Source organism: Pieris brassicae, chromosome 13 (genome assembly GCF_905147105.1).
Source record: "Pieris brassicae chromosome 13, ilPieBrab1.1, whole genome shotgun sequence".
Taxonomy (NCBI): domain Eukaryota; kingdom Metazoa; phylum Arthropoda; class Insecta; order Lepidoptera; family Pieridae; genus Pieris; species Pieris brassicae.
In genome coordinates this window covers 1,142,627-1,165,989 of record NC_059677.1, presented here as the reverse complement: position 1 = coordinate 1,165,989, position 23,363 = coordinate 1,142,627, and the positions used below count along the sequence as shown (strand labels likewise).

At 35.1% G+C, this 23,363-nt stretch overlaps 1 protein-coding gene across 2 annotated transcripts in view; it reads right to left on the bottom strand.

Annotated features, from left to right (window-relative positions):
* LOC123717849 (lutropin-choriogonadotropic hormone receptor) overlaps window positions 1–23,363 on the bottom strand; it is a 133,082-nt gene that overhangs the window by 30,228 nt on the left and 79,491 nt on the right. For both annotated transcript variants that reach the window (XM_045674099.1, XM_045674100.1), the window contains exon 6: window positions 8,429–8,500. In XM_045674099.1, coding sequence (XP_045530055.1) covers window positions 8,429–8,500 — 72 coding nt within the window. The remainder of the gene's footprint in view (window positions 1–8,428; window positions 8,501–23,363) is intronic.

Here is a 23,363-nt window from a genome sequence, read left to right as displayed (position 1 = left end):
CAAGTGGTACAGTTTTCAGGAAACCCGTTTTCAAACGTTATCAGACCTAGTTTTATGAAGGAATATTCTAGACCGAATTTTCTAGGTGTGGTTTGGACGGAATTATATGCGAGAGAGAAGAAAGATCGGAACCTTCTCGAAGCTAGACTATGCACTTTAGAACACAGTAGTAATCCCGCCTAGAGAGTTTTCGAATATTGTTCAAGATTATTCCCAGGGATATATAAGCGAGCCGAAACTCGACCAGTTAGTTTCGAATGCGATATCAAGAGATAAACACCGAAGCGTTATGTGTACTGTGTGAAGTGTGCATAGTTAAGTAATTAGCGACTGTTTTTGTGTGTAATAAGTGAATTACTACAAATAATTTGCGTTCATAAATTCCTCATTTATCTATCAAGAAATAAACCCTTGAAGAAATCTACGGCATTTTCTATCCGATCCCCTAGCTCGTATAGAATATTTAGTCAAAAATTTGTTATCGTAATGTTAATTGCGTGAGATACATTCATTATTACTTTCCCGAGGAAATGTATGTGTTTTTCGAGGGTCTTTTCATTCGTGTCCCGAGTTATGGAAAATTAAAACCTATCTACTCATTTCTCATTCCTTGATAAGAAAATAATATTACATTAACAAATGTGTCCAATGTCATTTGTCAACTGTCATCTGTCAAATTGTATTAGCGTATTTAAAAAGAAAAAAAGACGTTATTATCTTGATTTCCTTGCCGTTTTGTGATACTGGTGTCACCAGTACTATGTACCAGGCGCCAACATAAATCTTTAATTTAATGCTTGCCATCGTCAGAAATTAATTAGCGACTGTAATTATTTTATGTATTTTTTTATGTATCAAAATAATAACTCCGATCGAAGCATTTGTTTTAAAGGATATTAATTTTTTTTTACATCCTCTTTGACGATATTTGCAGCAAGCATTATATCAATGTTATGTCAAACACAATAAGGTTACAAAGAAAATTTGCTATCGTAACAAAATTCATGGTTACTTAATAAGGTGGTCAAGAATTCTTTAATTTTCTAATTTTCCGCCCAATTTTCTAAATATTTTCTTTCAAAAGAAGAAACACAACAAAAAAAGAATTAGCGAAATCGGTCCAGCCGTTCACGAGTGATGCCGTGACCAAGGGAAATAGGGCTTGATTTTTATATATACATATAGATTATTACTATGTAGGATGAGAATATTTTAAATACTGTATAATTGAAAATTCTACACTAGCAATTCTGGTTACTCAAAATCTGAACCGCTTTTGATGAATTAACTGTTTCCTCAATTGGAAAATATGTATTTTAATCATCAGCTCAATAAGGCTAACTTCAGAAAGTAGTGTACATACATACATTACTTGGAAGCTTAGCAATTCCAACAACAACATACGCGTAAGTATATCCTCATTTTTTAAGTTAGTTTAGAATAGTTGAACATACGCAAAAAACTGTATTTTATATATTTGAAAAACTCGTATTACTCATGTCTTTAAAATTATTTTTTTCGTGCTTAAAATTGAACCCTTGAACTCTGAACCTTCACTAACTGGACGTCGTTATCTCCAGCTGCAACATGACCCATAATGGTTTCTAGCACGACTGGCTTTTATTGCTGACACTATAGTCTTATCTACAATATCGTGATGTTGGGCGTGGTCTTCTAAATAAACAATTTAAACAAATCAACAGTGGTGCAACTTTTATAGGTCGTTGGCCACAGATTTCTGTATGTGTTTCGTGGTATAATGGGCAAGTAGGTGATCAGTCTTCTGTGCCTGACACGTAACACCGATTTTTGCATCTTCTACCGCATTTCCCATGGAGCGTGTTCAGGGGAATTGTTCGGACTAATACCTGCAGTTGAGTTTAATCGGACGTCAAGGCAGCATACAAAATACCATCCGTATCACCTCGATGTTTGTTCCACAACTGAGCGCTTCTTAAAACAGCCGCTTACCACCATTATGTGGAACCAGATGTCCACTGAAGTATTTCCGAACTAATTCGACTTAGGGTCCATCAAGAAAAGAGCGAGCCTTATGGCAGTGTGAGTGTCCATGGGGGGCGGTATCGCTTAACATCAGATGAGCCTACTGCCCGATGGCCTCCTATTACATAAAAAAAAATTGTATAGGAAATCACCTTTTGTATGGCAATCAATCGATTTACCAAATATTCAAAGATCTTCCTACTAGAGTTTTTAAAAATCTACTTCTAGTACTATGTTTGGCATAAATGTGTAATTCTATTAATAATGTGTTTTTTTATTACAAATAATATAAGAATTGACTAATTGATATAACTTAATAAAAATAAAAATTAATCAATGGCCCTACACCTTTTTAGGTCTGGGCCTCAGATTTCTGTATCTGTTTCATGATCATTTGTTAATCTAATAGGCAAGTTGGTGATCAGCCCTCTGTGGCTGACGCACGCCGTCGACTTTTTGGGTCTAAGGCAAGCTGGTTTCCTCACGATATCTTCCTTCACTGTTCGAGGTAATGTTCATGCGCACATAGAAAGAAAATCCATTTGTGCACAGTCGAGGATCGAACTTACGACCTCAAGGATGAGAGTCGCTCGCTGAAGCCACTAGGCCAACACTGCTAATTGATTTAACTTATAATGTATAATTATGTAACATTCATTTTAAGACAAATTTGCACGTCATTATGCACGGCAGAAAATGGTAACATTCGATTGTACTCCTTTAAGAAAAGAGCGTACCAATTCTTAATAGACCGGCAACGCACTCGCGAGCCCTCTGGCATTGAGAGTGTCCATTGGCGGGTATCATTTAACATCAGATGAGCCTCCTGCCCGTTTGCCTTCTGTTCCACAAAAATAACGTGTGCGTGTACTAGTGTACACACGTAAGAAGTGAAACTTCATTATGACCTTATTTTTAGAAAAATATCTGCTATATGAAACTTTACAGAAATTGGTTAAATAAAGATAAATTAGATAAAGCTTCTATTGTCATAGACATGAATACAAATAGTAAAATTATTTCATTTTACCTTATTACTACTAAGATTATTACAGAATTTCATTAATTGTAATAGAATTATTACAATGATTGTTATCGTTATTATATATTTTTGTTATTAATGGCTTCGAATCTCTTCGAATCAACCGTAGTAGGGCAAGACAATAACGCGTTATTCAATCTCCGCATCGTAACGTTTTACAAGAGGACCCCCCCCTCGCAAAATTCGTTACGTAATTCTTGAACGCTCCCTATGATGATACTATATCATTCCTCCAAGTTTGATTTTGATGGAAAAGAGACACTTAGGCGTAACAGCTAGGGATTTCTCGTTCAACGAATGAGTATACACAGAGGAAATGCTGCCAGAATTCTTTAATTTGTTTACCTTTGTTCACTGTCACAGGGACCAAACTTTAAAATCTTTTTTTACGGGAGGTCAGTCTAAGACTGTACGCTTAAACTCAAATGAATTATTTTGTGGAAATAAAGTTGTGTTGTTGTACATAGCGATCGCAACGGTACTTTGCTAACAAAAATAATTTAAATATTTATTCCAAACATGTATGTTATGTTGTAATCCTATTTGCAAACAATGCTTTATGGAAATTAATTCCACCCAACAAGATATACGTATTCATTATACGACTTCGGATAAGTTAATTGTATATAATGTAAAAGGTAACAAAATAGTGCGTGCGTACACGTCAGAAGTGAAACTTCTATGTAAATTAATTGTTACTAAGATAAAAGCCCCAATAAATAATCATGTACCAGTATATGATCACTCCATGTTTTTGTATATCTATATTCACAGTGTTTACGCACTGTATGCGTGCTGATGATAATGATGACATTATGCGACAATTGCCATCTAAAGTTCTAATATGTTACTACTAAACGAATACATTAACCATTAGCGTGTATTTTTTCTCGATCTCCATTTCTCACTCTCTCCCTTTTTCTTCGACAAAAACGCTGCACATTTTCGTGACGTTTCATTAAAAAAAATACCCTCATACGCCTAAAGAAGTTTCAACAAAAACTTTGGCGATTTAAAAGTGACGGTCTCGTCCGTTCTACGCCATTTGACAATTGGCAGTAAATGCTAATGCCAACAAAAACTAAACTTGTAAGAAAACAGTCTCGCAATGAAGTTCTACCGTAAAAAGTTGGATCCAATACCAAGTCGGTTAATTCAGTCCCTACTTCCCTTAAGTAGGCCTTCTGCCTTAAGTTATTACGTAATTGGCTAACCTAACATCTTCTAGTGACCATAACAAAATTAAAAATCTTTTATGTTTTTAATATATGTATAAAAGGTAGTGGCACTAAACAATCTTATTTCATATAACATGTATTACTTGTGAGATACATTGTGTTCCAATGCATTTATTAAAAGATTTGTAATATTGATATCAGATGCCGTTATTGTATTCTAAATTTGAAGCGTCCATGTCTGCTAGACGTGCCTTATGCCCTGCAGCATATACGCAGCGAGCGGAGAGCTGAGCACCAGTATTGGGCAGCCCTTCATAGCATTAAGATGTTTATGTGACTTTAACTATGTCAGATTCTTCTAGTGAAGATGATAATATTAATATGGTAAATAAAATGTTACTGTATCACTATAAAAAAAGTATATCCGGCGAAAATCAAGATTTTGAATCAATTATTACATTCCAGGAGAATTTTGTACGGATGTACAACGATTTGCAAGACTCAGTTCAAAACTAGTTGTCAACAGCATACGCAGCGGACTCCGCTTTACCCGCTTGCTCCGCTCTGCTTTACTATTTTTCAGTGGAAGTAATTGTATGGAATATAATAAAACTAGTTCAGCGTGTTTCGTACGGAGTCCGTGGGAAACTTGCTTAACTTGCTAATCTCATATGTGACTCTTGCATTACTGGAAGCACATGTATGAAAACGAGTATAGCGGAGTCCGTAATGGGTCCGTTCCGCTCACGAGGCGGCTCGGTGGAAGGCGGGCATGAGATTTTTGATGATCGTTCAGTCAGAGAGTGACAAAATTAAGAAATTTAACTTGTTATAAACTACTGGGTCATAATGATATATACCGTAAATATACAGGCCCCGCATGGTAACTAAAATTTTGGGCTCCTAATATAATCTACTACGAAGTTATAGTGGATCAGAACAGATTCGAGAAAAGATGGCCGCGCCGTGTTTTTGTTCGACTTTTGATAGACTTACTTACTAAATGTTTCTAATTGACAACACAAATGTTAGATGCGTTATAAAATAATATTTTCCTTATTATAAAGGATTATTTATTTAAAGGCTATGTAATCAAAATTCCTCTTGCAATCTTTCTTATCTATATTGAGATTAAATGTAATAATAGTTGCGAATAAATGGCGCCAAACGCGCTAATCAGGCATAGATAAAGTACATAGATAAAGTACATAGATAAAGTACATAGATAAAGTATGACATTGATTATAGATATTGCGCGCGTTTTACTCATATTAAAATGCCTGATATAGTCTTTATTTTCTGTAATTACATACATTATTAAGTTTTAAGATTTTTCAAATGGAGTTACTTAAACATTTATTTATTTACAATTTATGGAAAAACCTAGTAAGGAAAAGAACTAAGAAAACAAATATGATGAGTACAGTACAAGGAGTGCGTAACCAAATCAAAAACATTATAGAACCTTAATCTAAAATAATACAAAAAAGCAATTCATAAGGCGATGCAATACAAAAGAATATAAAATACTAGAATTACAAAGGTCCTATTTGACCTAGGATATGGTTAAAAACATTTTAAAAATATGTTAGGGTAGCCAATCGTCTGGAGTTGGGCAGCCTATTCCACCACTTAAAGGCGGAGATTCTAAACGATCTGCCTAAGAAGGATGAGCTGTGAGATGGAAACATCTACTAGAGGAGCGTACCTGAGAACGTGAATTCATTTTTAAGATAAGAGGGGGTTTTGGGATTGGGAGCGTCACGTCTAAGTCGAATAGGTAGCCCGAGATGCCTGCGGAATCCTATACATATTTATTATCCATATTTATTAAGTCCAAATATAAAACGTATGCAGTAATTCTGCAGTTCCATCTTGTCAAGCAGCTCTTCATTCTTTTTATTTTTTAATGACATAAGTTGGCGCCTGACAGGTGACCACAGAGCTGGTTCTTAACGAACAAGTATCGCGAGCAAGAAATGCTGCTTTTACGATACACTTCCACAGGGACTTTTTTTTAATTGTTTTTATTTTCTATTCATTAATTTTTAATTTTTTTATTGAGAATATTGTTAAGACTGTATATTTGTGTGTTGGAAATAAATGTTATTATTCTATTTTAAAACTTATTTCACAGTTAAAATCAATAGAGATTAACACATCGATTGTACGTTAATAAATAAACACCCACGCACAAGAGCGTGATAAGATTATCTGGAATTGGTAAATGGACCAAGGTTTTTGGCACAGCTATACACTACCTATTCACTTCATCGCGTTTCCCGGAAGACCTATGTTTTAAACACCTTTTACAGTAAAAAACACTAACATAAAATAAAATATTTATTAATGACGATTCGACGACAGAGCAATGTTGGCCTAGTGGCTTCAGCGTGAGACTCTCATCCCTGAGGTCGTAGGTTCGATCTCCGGCTGTGCACCAATAGATTTTCTTACTATGTGCGCATTTAACATTAGCTCGAACGGTGAAGGAAAACATCGTGAGGAAACCGGCTTGCCTTAGACCCTTGCCCCTTGCCTATTCAATTCACAAACGATCATGAAACAGACACAGAAATCTGCGGCCCAGACCTAAAAAGGTTGTAGCGCCATTGATTATTATTATGAATTGCGAAATTATATTCATAAAAAACAGGACTCCTACATGTTAAATTCCAAAATGTTTATGTCATATAGAAGTAATACTTAGCGCTAGAGACTCTAGAGGCATCTGCTGCAGTCAACGCGTTCGAGGGTTCAATGCCATGGCGAACTCCGAGAGCGCAGAGGCCATGTTAAGGGTGTGGGAACGAGTAGTGGGTGGAGTCTCGCTATCACTTTGAATAGCAAAGGGTTTTGAGTGTAGACCCAGTGCCACAGTCCCCACGTCACGATGGACATCCATGACGCGAGATGCGTCGCCGTTCTGCTCATTAAAAGGATGATGAGAATGATGTTATATCATAAACGTGTGACCACCTGCCTATACAACGATAAACACATAACCAGGAGTGTATCTGTTCTTTGGTTACTCCATGCAAAGTCTTGGGGTCATGCTTCAGAATAGCAAAGACAATTGTAATGGGGGATGTCCAAGCTCCACAAAACATCTTTTAAAAGACCTTTTGAGATTCTGTATTAAAGCGAACCTACTCTAGACACACAACTGTGTGTTTCATACGTTCTTATTAATATTATACATTACCAACACACAAATATATAGTATTCTTAACGTACATAGTTATAATAATAATAGTATTAAAAAAATGATAAATAAAAAAAATTCTGCGTAATTTAAATATTACGTAGATAAAATACTCCGTCGTGAGGTTCAAGTGCACAGGCGGTAATTAAAGATTTAAGTTGACGCCTGGTAGATAGTACTGGTGACGCCAGAGCTGGTGCTTCCTTCTTTCAACGAATAAGTATCGCAATACAGTGAGGAAATGCTGCCAGCGTCAAAGGTACACTGCCACGGGGACCAAACTTATTAAAATTGTTTTAATTTTGTTTTTATTATTACTATGTAGGTTAAGAAAATTATAAATACTGTATATTTGATTGTTATACGAGAAACGTATGGTGAATTTATTCTCTTTATCGGTCCGTTGAAAACCTTCCCGTATCTTCCTCTTTATCATATCAATGTGTTGTATTAAATACAGGAAATATTTTGTTTGTTTGCACACAATATGGCATTGCATATTGCATTTATTCTAGAACCACATTTGAAAACTCTGTGACCATTATCCTTCATAAACGTGACTAAAGAATATCTAAAAAAGTTCGATAGTGTAAGGTCAAAATGGTCCATAAAAAATCTGTCGTTCGCTGTGGAAACTATTGATGGTAGAAAAAAAAAGTTTGGTTAGTATGGAACCTATATAAAAGGAATGTTTTACTCATGTGCAATTGTATGTTGGCCTATCCCAAAGCGGAACTCCAGAACATGAAATTATTTTCCTGCCAGTTGTGGAAAGGGAAACTCTAAGTTATTAGAAAGACTTTATATACATTTGTTGTAGAATCTTTATATTGATTAGATTATGAATGTAAGTGTGTATCTAATAATCCTAAAGGCAGTAATTAAAAACTAAGTCCAATAAAACTTTTGTGATAACAAAAATAATTCGACTGAGTAGACGTTCTACTGCAACGAGATCTACCCGAGAGGAACCGCTTGTAAAATAAAGGTAGTACTTACAGTACTCGTAGAGCTGGTGTTTGGACGAACGAGTTGGGGCCAATGTGTGAGATTCGGTTGCGTTTTAATATTCTGTAAAAAAGAAAAAAAAAATAACTTTAAAAAGGTGAACAACAATATTTTTTATTTATTTATGGGCTAAGATGTATAAAGTTTTAATTGGTTTTTTGGAAGTTTCTTTTTCTATTCCTTCGTTTGAAGACGATCAAAAATACTAAATTTTATTGTTAAACGTTTACACATTAAAGCTTTTTTATAAATTTGACGATTATTTAAATGATCCTAATCCTTGGGAGTAATGCTCCAGTTTAAACAATTTTTGTGACTCAAAACTTGACGATCAAAAAGAGTTGCGGAGAGTTTCTTACCACGCACTTGACTTGCGAACTCGTAGTAAATGTAAATTTAGAATTAATTTAACATCTTTACTATTATATAAAGTTATTTTGAGTTTGAGGTTAAAAGGCACAAAGACAAAGATGTCTGAATACAATAAGAACAAGGGCGGATCTCAGGATAGTAACTAATCACATGAATGAACCCCTGAATCTATAGCGATATAGTAAGATATGGATTAATCTTTGAGTATTGAACGTCACGGTTCGCACGCCTGGACCTAAATAGCCAGTTACTCAGAGATATAGAGTGGGAGGGGACCTAGGGCCGAAGTCTAAAGGATCCTTGAACCTATGGTTGGCCTAAGCTACCAGCATTGGTAGTATCTGTATATCTCTTTCAGACATTGGCCAGCTTGAGCTGAGCCCCAATTAGCGGCGCCCTGATGTAAGACAACTCACGGCATATAGCCCTAGATATTAAGAAGTCAAGTTAGTTAGCTTTTTTTACATGTAATCCCAATGTTGGCTTTAAGTGCCTTGACAATTCAGCTCGGGCAATTTTGGCTAGAGTTATTGGATCGTCAGAATCCGTTCTCGATAGATCCCAACGCATGGGAGCCTTTTTTGTCGGAAACGAGGTTGTTGTTGTTGGCGAAGTGGCATGAGGACACCAACTTTCGTAGGGAGCCAGGTCATGGTGGAGATCAACATTCCTAACCACGAAGGGCGCGCCAGTCATGAGAATCGCGACTGGAGTGGCAGCGCCTATAGTCGGTGGATGTGTGAGAGGCTACAACCTTGAAGACTACCAGCTAGCGTAGGTCATGCTGCCTGATAGCTGATATCGAGAGGTTATATATAGTTAACGGCAAATACTTTGATACCGCGTTTCAGGGAATAACGTCTGTTCAAATTTCATTTGAAAATTGACCAACTGCTGAAACGGCTCATGTGTGTCCAAATATTAGCAGCTGAAGGTATGCAACACACCAACAGCTCACAAAAATAATATTATGTATGTGAGAATAGGTGTAAGTATTATTTAAGATATTGTTTTATAACAATAAATCAGATTTTAATATTGCTCTATCTATGCCTGCCCCATTATCCCACCACCTCGAACCGTCCGTCTGTAACCGAGGTCTCTTCGTGCAGACATCCCGTACTTATTAACACTATCCGTAGGGTTGTTAGGTTCTTAGATCTCACTTTCCCATATATTTAATTATCTAGTACAGCTTGCATACACTACATATACTATACATTTACTCCTGATATTTAAAACATATAAATTTTATCATACATCATACAGTCCATTGGCTTAGAAACTGTACCACGTAATCGCAATAATTGTCCTAGACGCCGGCCTTTTTTTTAATTTTGATTAAGGCCTATAGTTGGTTTTTCAGGTCGCGGACAATTTACGTAATAGACAATGAGAATCGGAATGAGCTCTAATACAAATAGAACTGTTTTCTGTAAACACAATACCAGTATTGCTAAGTTGCTATATTGCCTCTTTATGCAAAGATTGGGACCGAAGCTATGGCTATGAGTTTCAATAGTCTAAGATTTTTTAGTTAGGCGAAACTTTTTTTTATTTTTTTATGTAATTGGCGGCAAACGGGCAGATGATGTTTAGTGATACACCCATGGACACACGCACTGCAGAAGGCTAGTAAGCACACTGCCGGTCTTTTTCAAAATTCATAATAGTTATATATAAGCAAAAGGATAGTTACCTTAAAGCTCTACCCTAGTGTTATTAGACATATTTATATATTTGAAGATTTTCCTACAAGTGGTTGAAAAAAACACTCTAAGTTATGTGTCTACCAATACCAGTGTTGGTGATAATGTAAGTATTTACGTTAGAATATGTATTTTGGAACGCAACCAATTTCTCCCGTTTTAAGTTACACAATCACTCCGCTGGGTTTGCGACCCAAAATCTGTTTTGGCCTTCAAAATAAGAAGTGCTGTCCTATGCTACCACCACCACCAATTGCTGGCTTTCAGCCGCGACAGTCACTCCACTATGTCGATGCGGACTTACTCCGCTAGACCGGCTCCTTCACCGATCCGTTCTTAATATTTCATATCTCGTTTGCGCCAGTAATGCTGGGCTGGGATAACTCTTCTATTTCTGCATTTTTACAGACTTTCCATGTCCCGTCCTCCCTTCTTATCGGTCCCAGAAGTTCACGCCATATCTTGCGTTCCACCACTAACCGCTTCTGCTCCGCTTTCATGGTTAGCGTCCAATCGACAGCCGTACATTCAAAGTGGTACGAATTTATTTATTTAAAAAAAAACAGCATAAATTATAATTCATTGTTTAGTTAAAAAAAGCAACATTTCCATGAAAAGTTTTCTATCTGTCTATTTTTCCAAAATAACAGCACATATTTCACATTTTCCAAAAAGCTGGTCACCCTACGATAGTGGAACTACGTCTGTATCAATAAGCAGTATCTCAATTCAGATGGCGATCACAAGAATTCAATGTTTCTATTATGGTAATACAGTTTTATGTTACCCGTAAGAAACTGTGAAAAAGTCGGCTTACTCTGTGAATCCATCAATTTTGTTGACTTTAGTCAATAACTGACTATAATTGTATATAAATAGCAGGTAATTTAATTATCATTTTTGGTATTATTTTGGTCCATGATATTGAGGAATTATCTAGACAATAGACACGGCCTAAAGACTTAAGCCTGACCGAAAAAAATATTTATACTCCCTTAGCTAACAAAAAAAAAATTGAAGATTATCATAAGCAGGTTTTGTGAAGTTTCCAAAAATAGAAAAAAATCTATAAAGAAACTGTAAATTTGCTAAAGTAATCTTAAGAAAACACTTTTTACACGGATTTCAGCTATGTATTATAATTATAAGTTTATAATTATCTTTCGCCCATTTCTGTCAAAGGCTCTTTGTCACCATGAAAAACTGTTATAGAGAGTAATCTATATAAGAGATGGATTTAAAAAGCGTTTTTCAATCAAATAAATTAATTTAACTAACAATTTATAAAAAAAAATATTGATTGGTATACGTCAGTCACCTGACACAAAACTTCCACATATTAGTTAAATCGACGATCATGCTTGTAAATTATATATATATAAACTAGCTGCCCCCGCGAACTTCGTTTCTCCTTAATGTGGTTTTAGTTAGCCTTAATACCGTGACACGAAAGAATAATTTCACTGTATTATCGTCACTATAATTTGAATTTGATTTACACTTCGGTCTAAGTAACACGTGGTTGGCTATGCTAACACCAAAAATTAAAAAAGTAGAAATAATTGAATTTCACGGTATTTCGTTTACTACAAAATAAATTTAATTTATACTTTAGCTTCAATAACAAGTGGTAGTCATGATATTGAATTGTAGCTTATGTGACACGTTTGTCGGTTTACCACAGCAGTGCCATCTATTGATTACTTACTCAATCCAGTCGAAAAGTATCGACATCTGTTAGAATCTTTTGGAGTTAACAGATAATTGTGACTGTCAATTAATTATAGACAAATAATTTGCAATAAAATAAAATTGCGACTATAAGTAAAGATGTAAGCTATCCTATCCATTAACCTCTTGGACCAGACTGCTCACGGTGTGCCAATTTAATTTAAAATCGATTAAGTAGTTTAGGACATGAGATCTATATATATTATGTTATGGTATAAAATGTTTATGATACGTCACAGAGACTCGTGTGACGCCATCTTGACTTTGCGTTTTGGCGGGTTCATTTTTATGAATGTTTTAAATGAACAAAGCCAATTTAATATAATTAAAAATAACAATTTGTAGTACTAAAACCACTTATAAATAAAATTTAAAATCTTGTAAATAGCTGATGAAAAGGGTACATAACTTATAACTATGTAAATATTGATTTCGTTTTTATAAAGGTATAATATTTATCGCAAGAATGCTGACCATTCCTATCGATATAACGATTTGCATAGATTAGCTACCTAAAGAAAGTTTTTGTGACAAAATTACTTAGAACTATATAAAAAGGATAAGGTAGGTAATAATAATTTATTTTCAACACATATTTACAATATTCTAAGCCTAGATAGTAATAATAATGAAAATTAACAAACAGAAAAGTAAAACAAATTTTAAAAGTTTGGTAACTGTTGCAGTGTATCTTGTAACGCTGGCAGCATTTTGTCGCTGAAAGGACCAACTAAAATCTTTAATTAGCTTCTGTACGCTCGAACCCTACAGCCCAAGACCCTACTCCAAAAGTATATTTTAAATTTGGTTATGTTTAAATGTATTTATAAATTTTAATATGCAAAGTGAAAAAAAAATTGTACACAAGACTTCTGTCTTCCTGCTATTTTGAATGATCCAGTGCAACTATATCGCTCTTACAACTTCATTACTAATATGAATTAAAATATTGATGTGTTTTACAACAGTCTGCCATGTTAACGTAACCTTTATCAGCTCTTAATGAGGTTAAGTTTTCATTTAGTTTAGGTTATTATTGTTATTTTTATCCTTTTAGTTTTAGTTATTATTTATTGTTAGTTCATATTTTATGTTTGTTTGTGTTAATTCTTTTCCGTTGATAGATTAGTTATGTCCTAATATAATTGTTTATGTTAAATTTGTGATGTCATATTTTCTTGTATTTTTTAGGTATACACATTGCTTTAGAACGTATAAATAAATATATAGTAGTAGTAGTTATTGAATGGATATACTTTTTAGTAAATCATGTTAGTTTTAAACAACTTAACTAACTAGGTTAAGTTAGGCTTGACCGTAGTGTTAAATGTCTTTGTGTTGAGAGATTTTATTTAAAAAAATGTGCAAAGAGTTTTTGTCTGACATAAAAAGCGAGCTGTGTCTATATAAAGAAACAGCAAAGCCTGTGGATTATGGGCAAATTGTGGTTTATTGCATAATTTATCAAGGGAAATGAAGGAAGTTGCGTTTATCAGGAATACAATTTTTTCGTGTAATTTACAAACCGTTATAGTACCAAATATAGATATATTATAGATGTCTCATACAAATAGTATTGTTTTATAGAACAGGAGGCAAACGGGCCACTGCCCATGGACGTACAACGACAGAGGGCTGGCGAGTGCGTTCCCGGCTATTTGAAAATTGGTACGCTTTTTTCTTGATGGACCCTAAGCCGAATTAGTTCGGAAATACTTCAGTGGGCAGCTGGTTCCACATAGCGGTGGTGCGCGGCAAAAACTGCTTTAAAAACTAACTTACTAAACCAATACGATAATGTCAAAATTAAAAATATTAAATATAATAGTCAGTCTCCGTGAGAATTGATCTTTTGGCGTAGCGTAGAGATGGGGGTCTCTCTGCATCTCCTACCGTATTTACAATGGAGAGTGTTCAGAGGTGTTGTTCAGCCTAATACCTGCAGCTGAGTTTCGTCATCGGACGTTAAGGCGGAATACAAAATAACATCTGTATCACCGCGACGTCCGGCGTTTCACAACTTACTCAGGCGTTTCTTGAACCGTTGTTGAAGATAAAGGACTTAAGTAAAAAATAAATAAATCAGTGGCGCTGTGTATGCCTCAGATTTCTGTATGTGCTTCATGATCATTTGTCTAATAGGTGATCAGCCTTTTTTGTCTAAGGACGGTTTCCTCACGATGTTTTCCTTCACCGTTCGAGCGAATGTTAAATGCGCACGCTGAAGCCACTAGGCCTGTCATATTATGTTAGATATCATATACTTTAATACTAAGATTACATATACTTAGAAGTCGTTTTTAATGGGTACTGAAAACCTCAAATTATTACCTATAAAATAATCGAAAGTTAATAAAATATTGTCATAAAATCTTTTTATTACTGACCATTTGGTGAATTCGGTCTGTTTGTAAGATAAAGTTTTGAAGTCGTATATAGGGTGGTCGAGTTTACCGCAAATCGTAAAACCGCAAAACTGCTATTTTCAAGTATTAAAAGAGTACGTCATTCGTTATACACGAGAACATCCATGTTACGTCATTTTCTGAGAATTGTAGATTGGAGGAGAATTCTAGAAAGCAAACTTAAAAATGGTACTTATGGCAGTGACCCATTAATACTGGCATTTTCTCGCTGTATTACGATGTCCCTTGAGCGAGGATCACCAGCTCTGGTCACCAGTACTACTAACCTAATACTAACCTTGGCGCTAAAGCCAAATCATTTATTTCAATAAGGCAAAAAGTCAAGTTAAGAGTATAAAAAATTAGAAGTAGAAGAAAAAATATTTTTATAAACATTGGTTTGATAATTATATTTGAAGAATGTATCTAGAACAAAATAACTACTACCACTACTAGGCACATGTTGTTGTAAGAAAGAATGCAGCAGATAACTTTATTATTATGTAGATGGTGCTCATTTTGCTATGCCAACCTTTAACTTGAAACTGGTATAAAGTTAGAACTATTATATAAAAAAAATATTACATTATTCTTAATAAAAGAAAAATAATTAACATACATAGTCAAACTTTGTGTAAACTACTACAATACATACGAGTTAGTTGTTAAAGTCTGTCTACGATATACAGGTGTGAGACTTGACAGACTTCTCATTACTTGCACAGCCAACTCTTTTTCGAGGAAGGAGAATATTCGCTACCTACAGCTGAGTTTTATCACCGGACGTCAAAGCAGAATACAAAACAACACAACAACTGAGTGATTTTTAAACCATGTAACCCGCCATTTTGTAGCAGCGGCCATCTCGGATTTACATGTTGGCGGCCATATTAGATTTTGATCTCTTTCATAAAGACGTTTATTTTGCACGTCAATAAGTAATAAATCTTTCATTTAATATCTATATAAAGGAGGTAGTGATAAAATATGAAATCACCATTTTGTATATAAATATTATTTATACATAGTATAATATTAAGCCTTTATGCTGACATCCAGTACAATATATTAACAATTATTTAAGTTACATAAAAACTTAATTCTAATACATAAATAAAACTTAATCTAATACAACACTTTATCCGTTTTGGGTAATCAGCGTGTCCTGTGATACATAGACCTCTTCCAGCTGCTTCCATTATTTTCTGATGTTAGCTATTCTTGCCCAAGTTGTCACTTTATATCGTCTGCCCGTCTCTTGCTCCGTCTTCTTCTTTTCCTTTAACCATCGCGTGGATGCCATGGCCAACCTGCTATCTCTCAGCATGTGCCCGGTCCAGCGACATTTCAACTGCCTTATTTTAGGATGTCCTCTACTTTGGTCGCTGATCTTATCTCTTCTGTTCAGACTATATATTAAGGCCTGTCTTCAATTTGATTAGTGCTGGTGATTAGTTGCCTGCGTAGTAAAGTGTTAAGAAGCGTGTTTTATTTTTTTGCGAGTGAACTGCGAGTAGTGACATCGCGTGCGCCCCCCCCCCTTCACTCGCATCGTGTCTGTCAAAAAATGTAAATTTAATGTTTAGTAGTATATTAAAGACTTCTTCGGTTCGCCTGAGAGCAAAGTAATATTCCGTAGTATCTTCAGCTGCCAATTCCTTAAAGAGTTGGTAGCTTGCGCCATGAATGGGTCATGGCGCATTCATTCTTCTATTAATCCATTTTCGAACCCATACTTTTCTTGGCCTTGCAAGTTCAGTTTCCAAAACTTCTTCAGTTTCAGATAGCGCCGCGTTTAATACTTCTTTCAGTGCTTCTTCCAATTTCAAACACACTTTTCGACGTTCATCCATACTTGCTGATTGACAGCTACTACAGACTACTGAATTTACTAAACAGAGCCACTACACCATAATTGGACACTACTTACCTGCACTAATCACTAATCAAAGTGAATTTAGTCACCAAATTTCAAATCAATACGTCAATCGAGGTAAACTTCAATCACTAGAGGAAAACAAATCAGCTACATACCGTTGAAAATTATTAGAAGTCTCACCCTGTGTATAGACAAAAATAAACTTCTCAAATTAAAATGGGTTTCGCTGAGTTGACAGACGATAAAATCTATTTTAACGCATTTCGTGGGATTGTAGTAACTACTGTTTATACATAAAACACATTTTATTGCTGAAAGCCTGACGTCATCAAGGTCTTTATGGATTTTGACCTTTGGAGACGACTGGTTTCAGTAGGTGTTTCGAAAACCTGTACCGATAAAACCCTTTAGGTTTGTGTCATAAAATAGCAAATGGCTCACTTGACAGCTATATTTTGGATAAACTTGACATCAAGATACCAACTGTGCGTATCCACAACTATTTAAAATACCCATAAGTAACAAAAATGTATCTCAGAATGGTCGGCTCGCTAGATTCATAATTCTGTGTGTTCATGTTTATTTTTCACAATAATTCCAAACGATTATTCGTCGTAGAGACTTGTTTTTTGTCATTAAATTTAATTTATGTATACTGTAGCTGATAATGTATATTTATAGGTAATTTTAATCCGCCCAAAAATATTTATTTAACAATTATTCTTATTTTTTAAATTTTATTTTATTTACATTTTTTTCTTCATTACTTATTTATTACTATGCTAACTTTTACTAATATTATTATTTGTTTCTACTGAATATTATTAGATTCTTATTCTTTTTTGCGATTCAGGCTCAAACTAGCTGCTGTAGTCGCTGGCAGAATGACCAGCGCTGTGGAACAACTCTCAGCATAATGCTGAGCCAGGGCCAATTACAACCACAGCACACACGCATTACACAATTAAACATATTTCTTTTAAAACAATTGTTATTTTTCATTCACTTTTTAAGTTTTGATTATTGTTATTTTATGTGTGTGTTTTGTTAGTAATAAATGTTATGGATATGTCTATTAATATTTGGTCCTTACATATGAAATTGGCGTTTTGTATGGGAGAAACAAAAATTCGAATATTTTTAAATATAATATATTTAATTAATCAAAGTATGAACCATTGTTTTCTATGCACTTTTGCCATCTCATAGGTAGGTCATTGATCCCTTTACTAAAAAAACCAGTCGGACGGGAATCAATAAAATCTGTGAAGGCGATTTGGACTGTAATTGGACTTCAGGTTCATAAATCTCGTTAAGTTATAGTAAACTTATGTAATTACTAAATTTTTTGTCTCTTTCTGTACCGATCATGTAAAAAAAAATTATAATAAATAAGCAACTGGTCGGCCTGGTTGGAGCTGAAGATTTTGTTGGTCTGTTAAACGCCGGTTCCCACCATACGTGTGTTATAACGATTATCTAGTTGATAAAAGGGCCTGGGACTAGTGTTAGACAGGCCACATCTAATTAATTTGCGATATTTGTTTTAAAATAAGTGTTGTTTGATGATTTGCTATTTTAAAAGAGTACCGAAAGTTTTTTTCGCCGGCTTTTTCTCTCGGCCTACACCAGCTATCTTCTTTGCCCTAACCCATGAACCTTAATCTCCGAAACTAGAGAATGAAACAAAAAAATAAAATACCTTTTCATAAATAAATTTTTTCCTCGCTTAACGAATAAGTATGCCTGCTACAGGGACGAAACTTTTTAAATTTGTTTTAATTTTCTTTATATTCAATTCTAATTATTTATTATTACTATGTAGTTTAAGAAAATTGTAAATACTGTATTTGATTGTTATGTTTAGGTTCCTATTATAAATTTTTAAACACAAAACTAGGAAGGAACTAGGAAGTCACAGGTTCCTGAAAGTTTTACACAAAGTTTTCTATGTAATCTGTTATGGCAATAAATTGGTACGACCATTCAACAACTTTTGTTCTCAATATCATTAGCTTTTTTTTACTTAGGAAAATGCATTTACATATATATACGGTGCGACTACTTGGTCCAGAAGAGTTATGTGGGACTCACTATTATACATACCCTCTAAAACCCCAAGGCGCCACCAGCAATCGCCTATGGAAACAGCAGAGCCTTATCCGCTTCCCGACATGCGATGCTCTGGTTGCGTCCGCCTCTCCACGCCCATTGTTGGTTTGTGAAGATACTCGACACAGCAAGTATCCTTTACAGACTGGGCCATACGCTTTTACAGATAGCTAGGAAGATCCGGTTCAGTACTTGCACAGGGATGGGTCACCATCCCTTCTTTTGAACGCCTGGATCCCTGCTTCCTCGTTTGGGCACTTATTAGGTGGCGATGATTTAGTTGGAGTGTCGCGCATTTACGCGACGGACCTGAGGTTTCTTTCGCAGTCGCTGATGGGCTTCGGGACAAAGGTCCTCTTCGCCTCTTTTTTGATTTTCATGACCGCCTCGCAGAAATTGTAAAAAAAACAACGGGCCGTCATTTCCCGCGAATAAAGCTTTTACTACGTTTGGTAGTTGTGCGTTCTCGCATCTAGTAACGGTATCCTTTCCGCTGCTGGGTAGTCTCATAGCGTATGCAGGGCGTCATCCCGGCTTTCTCCGACACAGTGGTGGCAGGTTGGTTGCCCCTTCGCATCCTACAACTCTGTGTACAACACTACCGAAACATCCATGCCCGGACAGCATCTGAACATGGCGATAGCTGAGCTGGCCCCAGCGCAATATCATTAGCTTCTCTAACACAATTTGTCACACACAACAATCTAACACAAATTGACTCCGACAATCATATATTAATTTAGATCAATTTATGAGTCAACACATAATATACATACATGACAGCAACGCTCTTACTGGCCAAGAAATGTGGGACTGTAGTATGTGACTATTAAAGGGTGTTTGTAATCAGATGTAAGTATGTAATGCCCGTTGGCATATCTTTTTTAAATAAATGAGTTACGTGTCCCGCCATATTATAGCAGCGGCCATTTTGGATTTTCCGTGGCATCAGAATTAATTCGTTATATAATTGTAAAATGTCTTAGTATTGTCTTTTATTAAAATAACTTTTACACATTTAAAGAAAACACTTTTTCAACGGATTGAAGTTATGTATACAAACTGGATTGCGATTGTGGCCTGTCTTAGATAGGGCAAACTAAACGCAATATGTCCAGCAGACTCAAAGAACACATTGCGGATATGGACGACACACAAAATCAGCAGTCTGTGAACACACACTAGATAGGCCCAATCATTACATACGAAAGAAAAAATATTCTTCCCAAGATTGGTAAGCGAAGCTATTGGAATAAAAAAACACCCCAATTTCAATAGAGAAGACGACCTAAAATTATCAAACACCTGGGATCCAATAATACCCCAACTAAAACCCCAAGACCAACAATCCGCAAATAGAGGACACCGTGAGTCATTTCTGCAAAAACCCGTCATCTTTTAGTCGATATCAACTCCGGGGAAATGAACACAGATAATATAACTTTCTCTACAGTTGTAATACTTTTTGACATTCAACACCTTTTGTCTTGAGTCACCGTGACCACGCAGGCTGTAAAGCACGCGAAACGTCGGAAAAATTATTATAAGTTTATAATAATACATAACTTCAATCCGTTGAAAAAGTGTTTTCTTTAAATGTCTAAGTTAACATTAACGCGAATATAATATTATTTTCACGTCATTGTGGTTTAGAGAATTCATTCAAAGCCAAGTGTGTACTGAGATAGGCGGTCGTTGACCCCGCCCTCGCAGACTGGACACTAAATACTGTTTATCACCCCATTGCGACTACTCTTAGACAAAAATTTAGTTAAAAGATTTTATTCGTTACAAACTACGTTATTTATACACTAGCTGAGAGCTATTAAAGATAAATTAATGTATTTTTAATGCATAATAATAAAAAAATGTTCGACTGATGACTAAGGCAGAAATCTCAGCTCAAACTTGCAAACAAACTAACGGTAGCTTTGCCGGAAATTAAAAAATAATATAAATAATTTTCAGACTTACTGAAAACACTGAAAAAATCCAAAAAAATCGATTCATCTGTATCACAGGAGGTTACAAACATTGACACGCGAATTTCTGTATGTATTGATTTTGATTGGTCCAATTTACTAATCTTTTAACCCAGTTGCCATCTCTGTCTTATTAAAAAAAAAATTGTGGTGTAACCTTCTTCACTGTTCGAGCGAATGTTAAAGGCGCACATAGAAAGTCCATTGGTACACAGCCGGGTATCGAATCTACCACATCAAAGATGAGAGTCGAACTTTGAAGGTCGATGCTCATATATTGTTCAAAACAAACAATATTATTCAAAGTAACACCCAAACACGTTCATATTTCATTGAAAGAGAACAAAAACATTATAATACAAATGGTAACGCGACCAATTTGTCTACAACAATGGAGATTTGAGATTATACACCTCATAAAAGACAGTATTTCATGAAAACAATTGTTAAATATTCTCTGAACATTTGAATATCTGTGAATAAATCACTGTCAAATGTCAAATTTTTGTGACAACTGACACATCGGTCTAGTTAGACTATAGTAGAAAGCATGCTCTAGTGGTCTTTGGTTCAAATCTCTGATTGGATTGGACACATATATACAAATAGTTTGTGGTTTTACAATGTTGTTTAAATATCTACTAAGTTTTTAATTGTTTTTTTTTTAAGTTTTAATGTTTGTTGTATGTGGGACAAATAATAGTAATAAAAATACGGTATTTTTTTAAGTGAAACTACTTTATCGGCGTTGTATAAAAATTACCGTCACATTATTCCGTTACGCGTCACATTTTTCCGTTACGTTCTAAGTTTTTCTTGTTTTTCTCATCTTTGTCTTGAGAAATGAAATAACTGTATTTTTTTTATTCATGTCTATGATAATAAAAGCCTTTTGTTAAACTATATCTAATTTTATTTTATTTAACCAATTTCTGTAAAGTTGTATATCATTTTTCGAAAAATAAGGTCAAACCTTAAGAAGTCTCATTTCTTACGTGTGTACACTAGTACAGGCACACATATTTTATTTTTATATATAACAAGAGCCAAACAGCAGGTGCCTCCTGGCGATCTGATGTTAAGTGATACCGTCGCCCATAATACAGTCATATTGCCAGAAGGCTCGCAGGCGGTGCGAACTTTTAAGAATTGGTTTAAATTACTTCCGTAGGCAGCTGGTTCCACATAGTGGTGGTGCGCTGCAAAATCTCCCTAAAATCGCCCAGTTGTATGACGACGGAGGTCTCGGTGATACGGGTGGAATTTCGCATACCTTGATCTCAGATGCAAGATCAAAATTAGGTATGTTCAAGCCCCTCCACCCGTAGACTGATCTGAATGATGAACAAGTCTCACCCACATTCATACCGACTCTACTAGAAGGCTTAGCACAAATGAGTAAGAAATGCAATACCTAAAGTTTGTCTTGGTTATTTTAAACGAAGATTGTCAAGCTTTTTCAACAAATTGAACATTGCGGTTATAAATTAGACTTTAAATGATATAACAGAGGTCTTAAACTAAAATATATCTGCGATAAAACGCAACACTGAACGCTTACACGACCACAATAGACGCCAAAGCGGAAAGCGATTTTTGCGCATAGTTTATTTTTGCTCTTTAACACCACAGATGTTACAAGGAGGACAATCAGATACTTATATGTTTTATAACATATATATATATTAGCTGACCCCGCGAACTTCGTTTCTCCTTAATGTGGTATAAGTTAGCCTTAATACCGTCACACGAAAGAATAATTTCACTGTATTATCGTCACTATAATTTGAATTTGAACAAATACACCGAAGTGTAAATCAAATTCTAAGTAACACGTGGTTGGTTATGCTAACACCAAAAATCACCAAAAAACACCAAAAACACAAAAAAAGTAGAATGAATTGAATTTCACGCTTTTCGTTTAGTACTAAATAAATTAAATTTATACTTTAGCCTCAATAGCACGTGGTAATCATGATATTGAATTGTAGCTTATATGACACGTTTGTCGGTTTACCATAGCAGTGCCATCTATTGACTACTTACTCAATCCAGTCGGAAAGTATCGACATCTGTTAGAATCTTTTGGAGTTAACAGATAATTGTGACTGTCAATTAATTATAGACAAATAATTAGCAATAAAATAAAATTCTATCCTATCTCTTAAGTTGGACCAGATTGCTCATGGTGTGCCAATTTAATTTAAAATCGGTTAAGTAGTTTAATAGTCCATCGCGGACAAACATCGTGACAAGAGATTTATATATATTAAGAAGATATGTGTGAAAATGTAATGACAACTGAGGAAGGCGTCAGACCTGATTAATGAACCTTAAAAGAGACACTACGTTTTGGGAACAACTGCAGTCATTTTTTAAATATTTTTAACTTGTGACATTGAATTTCAAAAGTGCCTTTTTAATAAACAAATTGTAATCAATGATTTGACTCCACTGTTAAATTTAGGTTAGTGGTACCGGTGACCGCAGAGCTGATGCTTTCATCGCTCACCAAATATAGTAATGCACCGAGGAAATGCCAGCATTAATGGTACACTGCCAATGAAGCATTTTCAGTTTTAGGCCTTTTTAATAGCCATTGAGATATTTTGATGTGCGTGAAAAGCAACAGCTGTGAGATCACTAGTACTCACAGTCGCCAAATTAGATCATTAATTAGCGCCTGTGCACTTGAACCACGGCCAAAGAGAACATTATCAACGTTGGAGGAAAGAC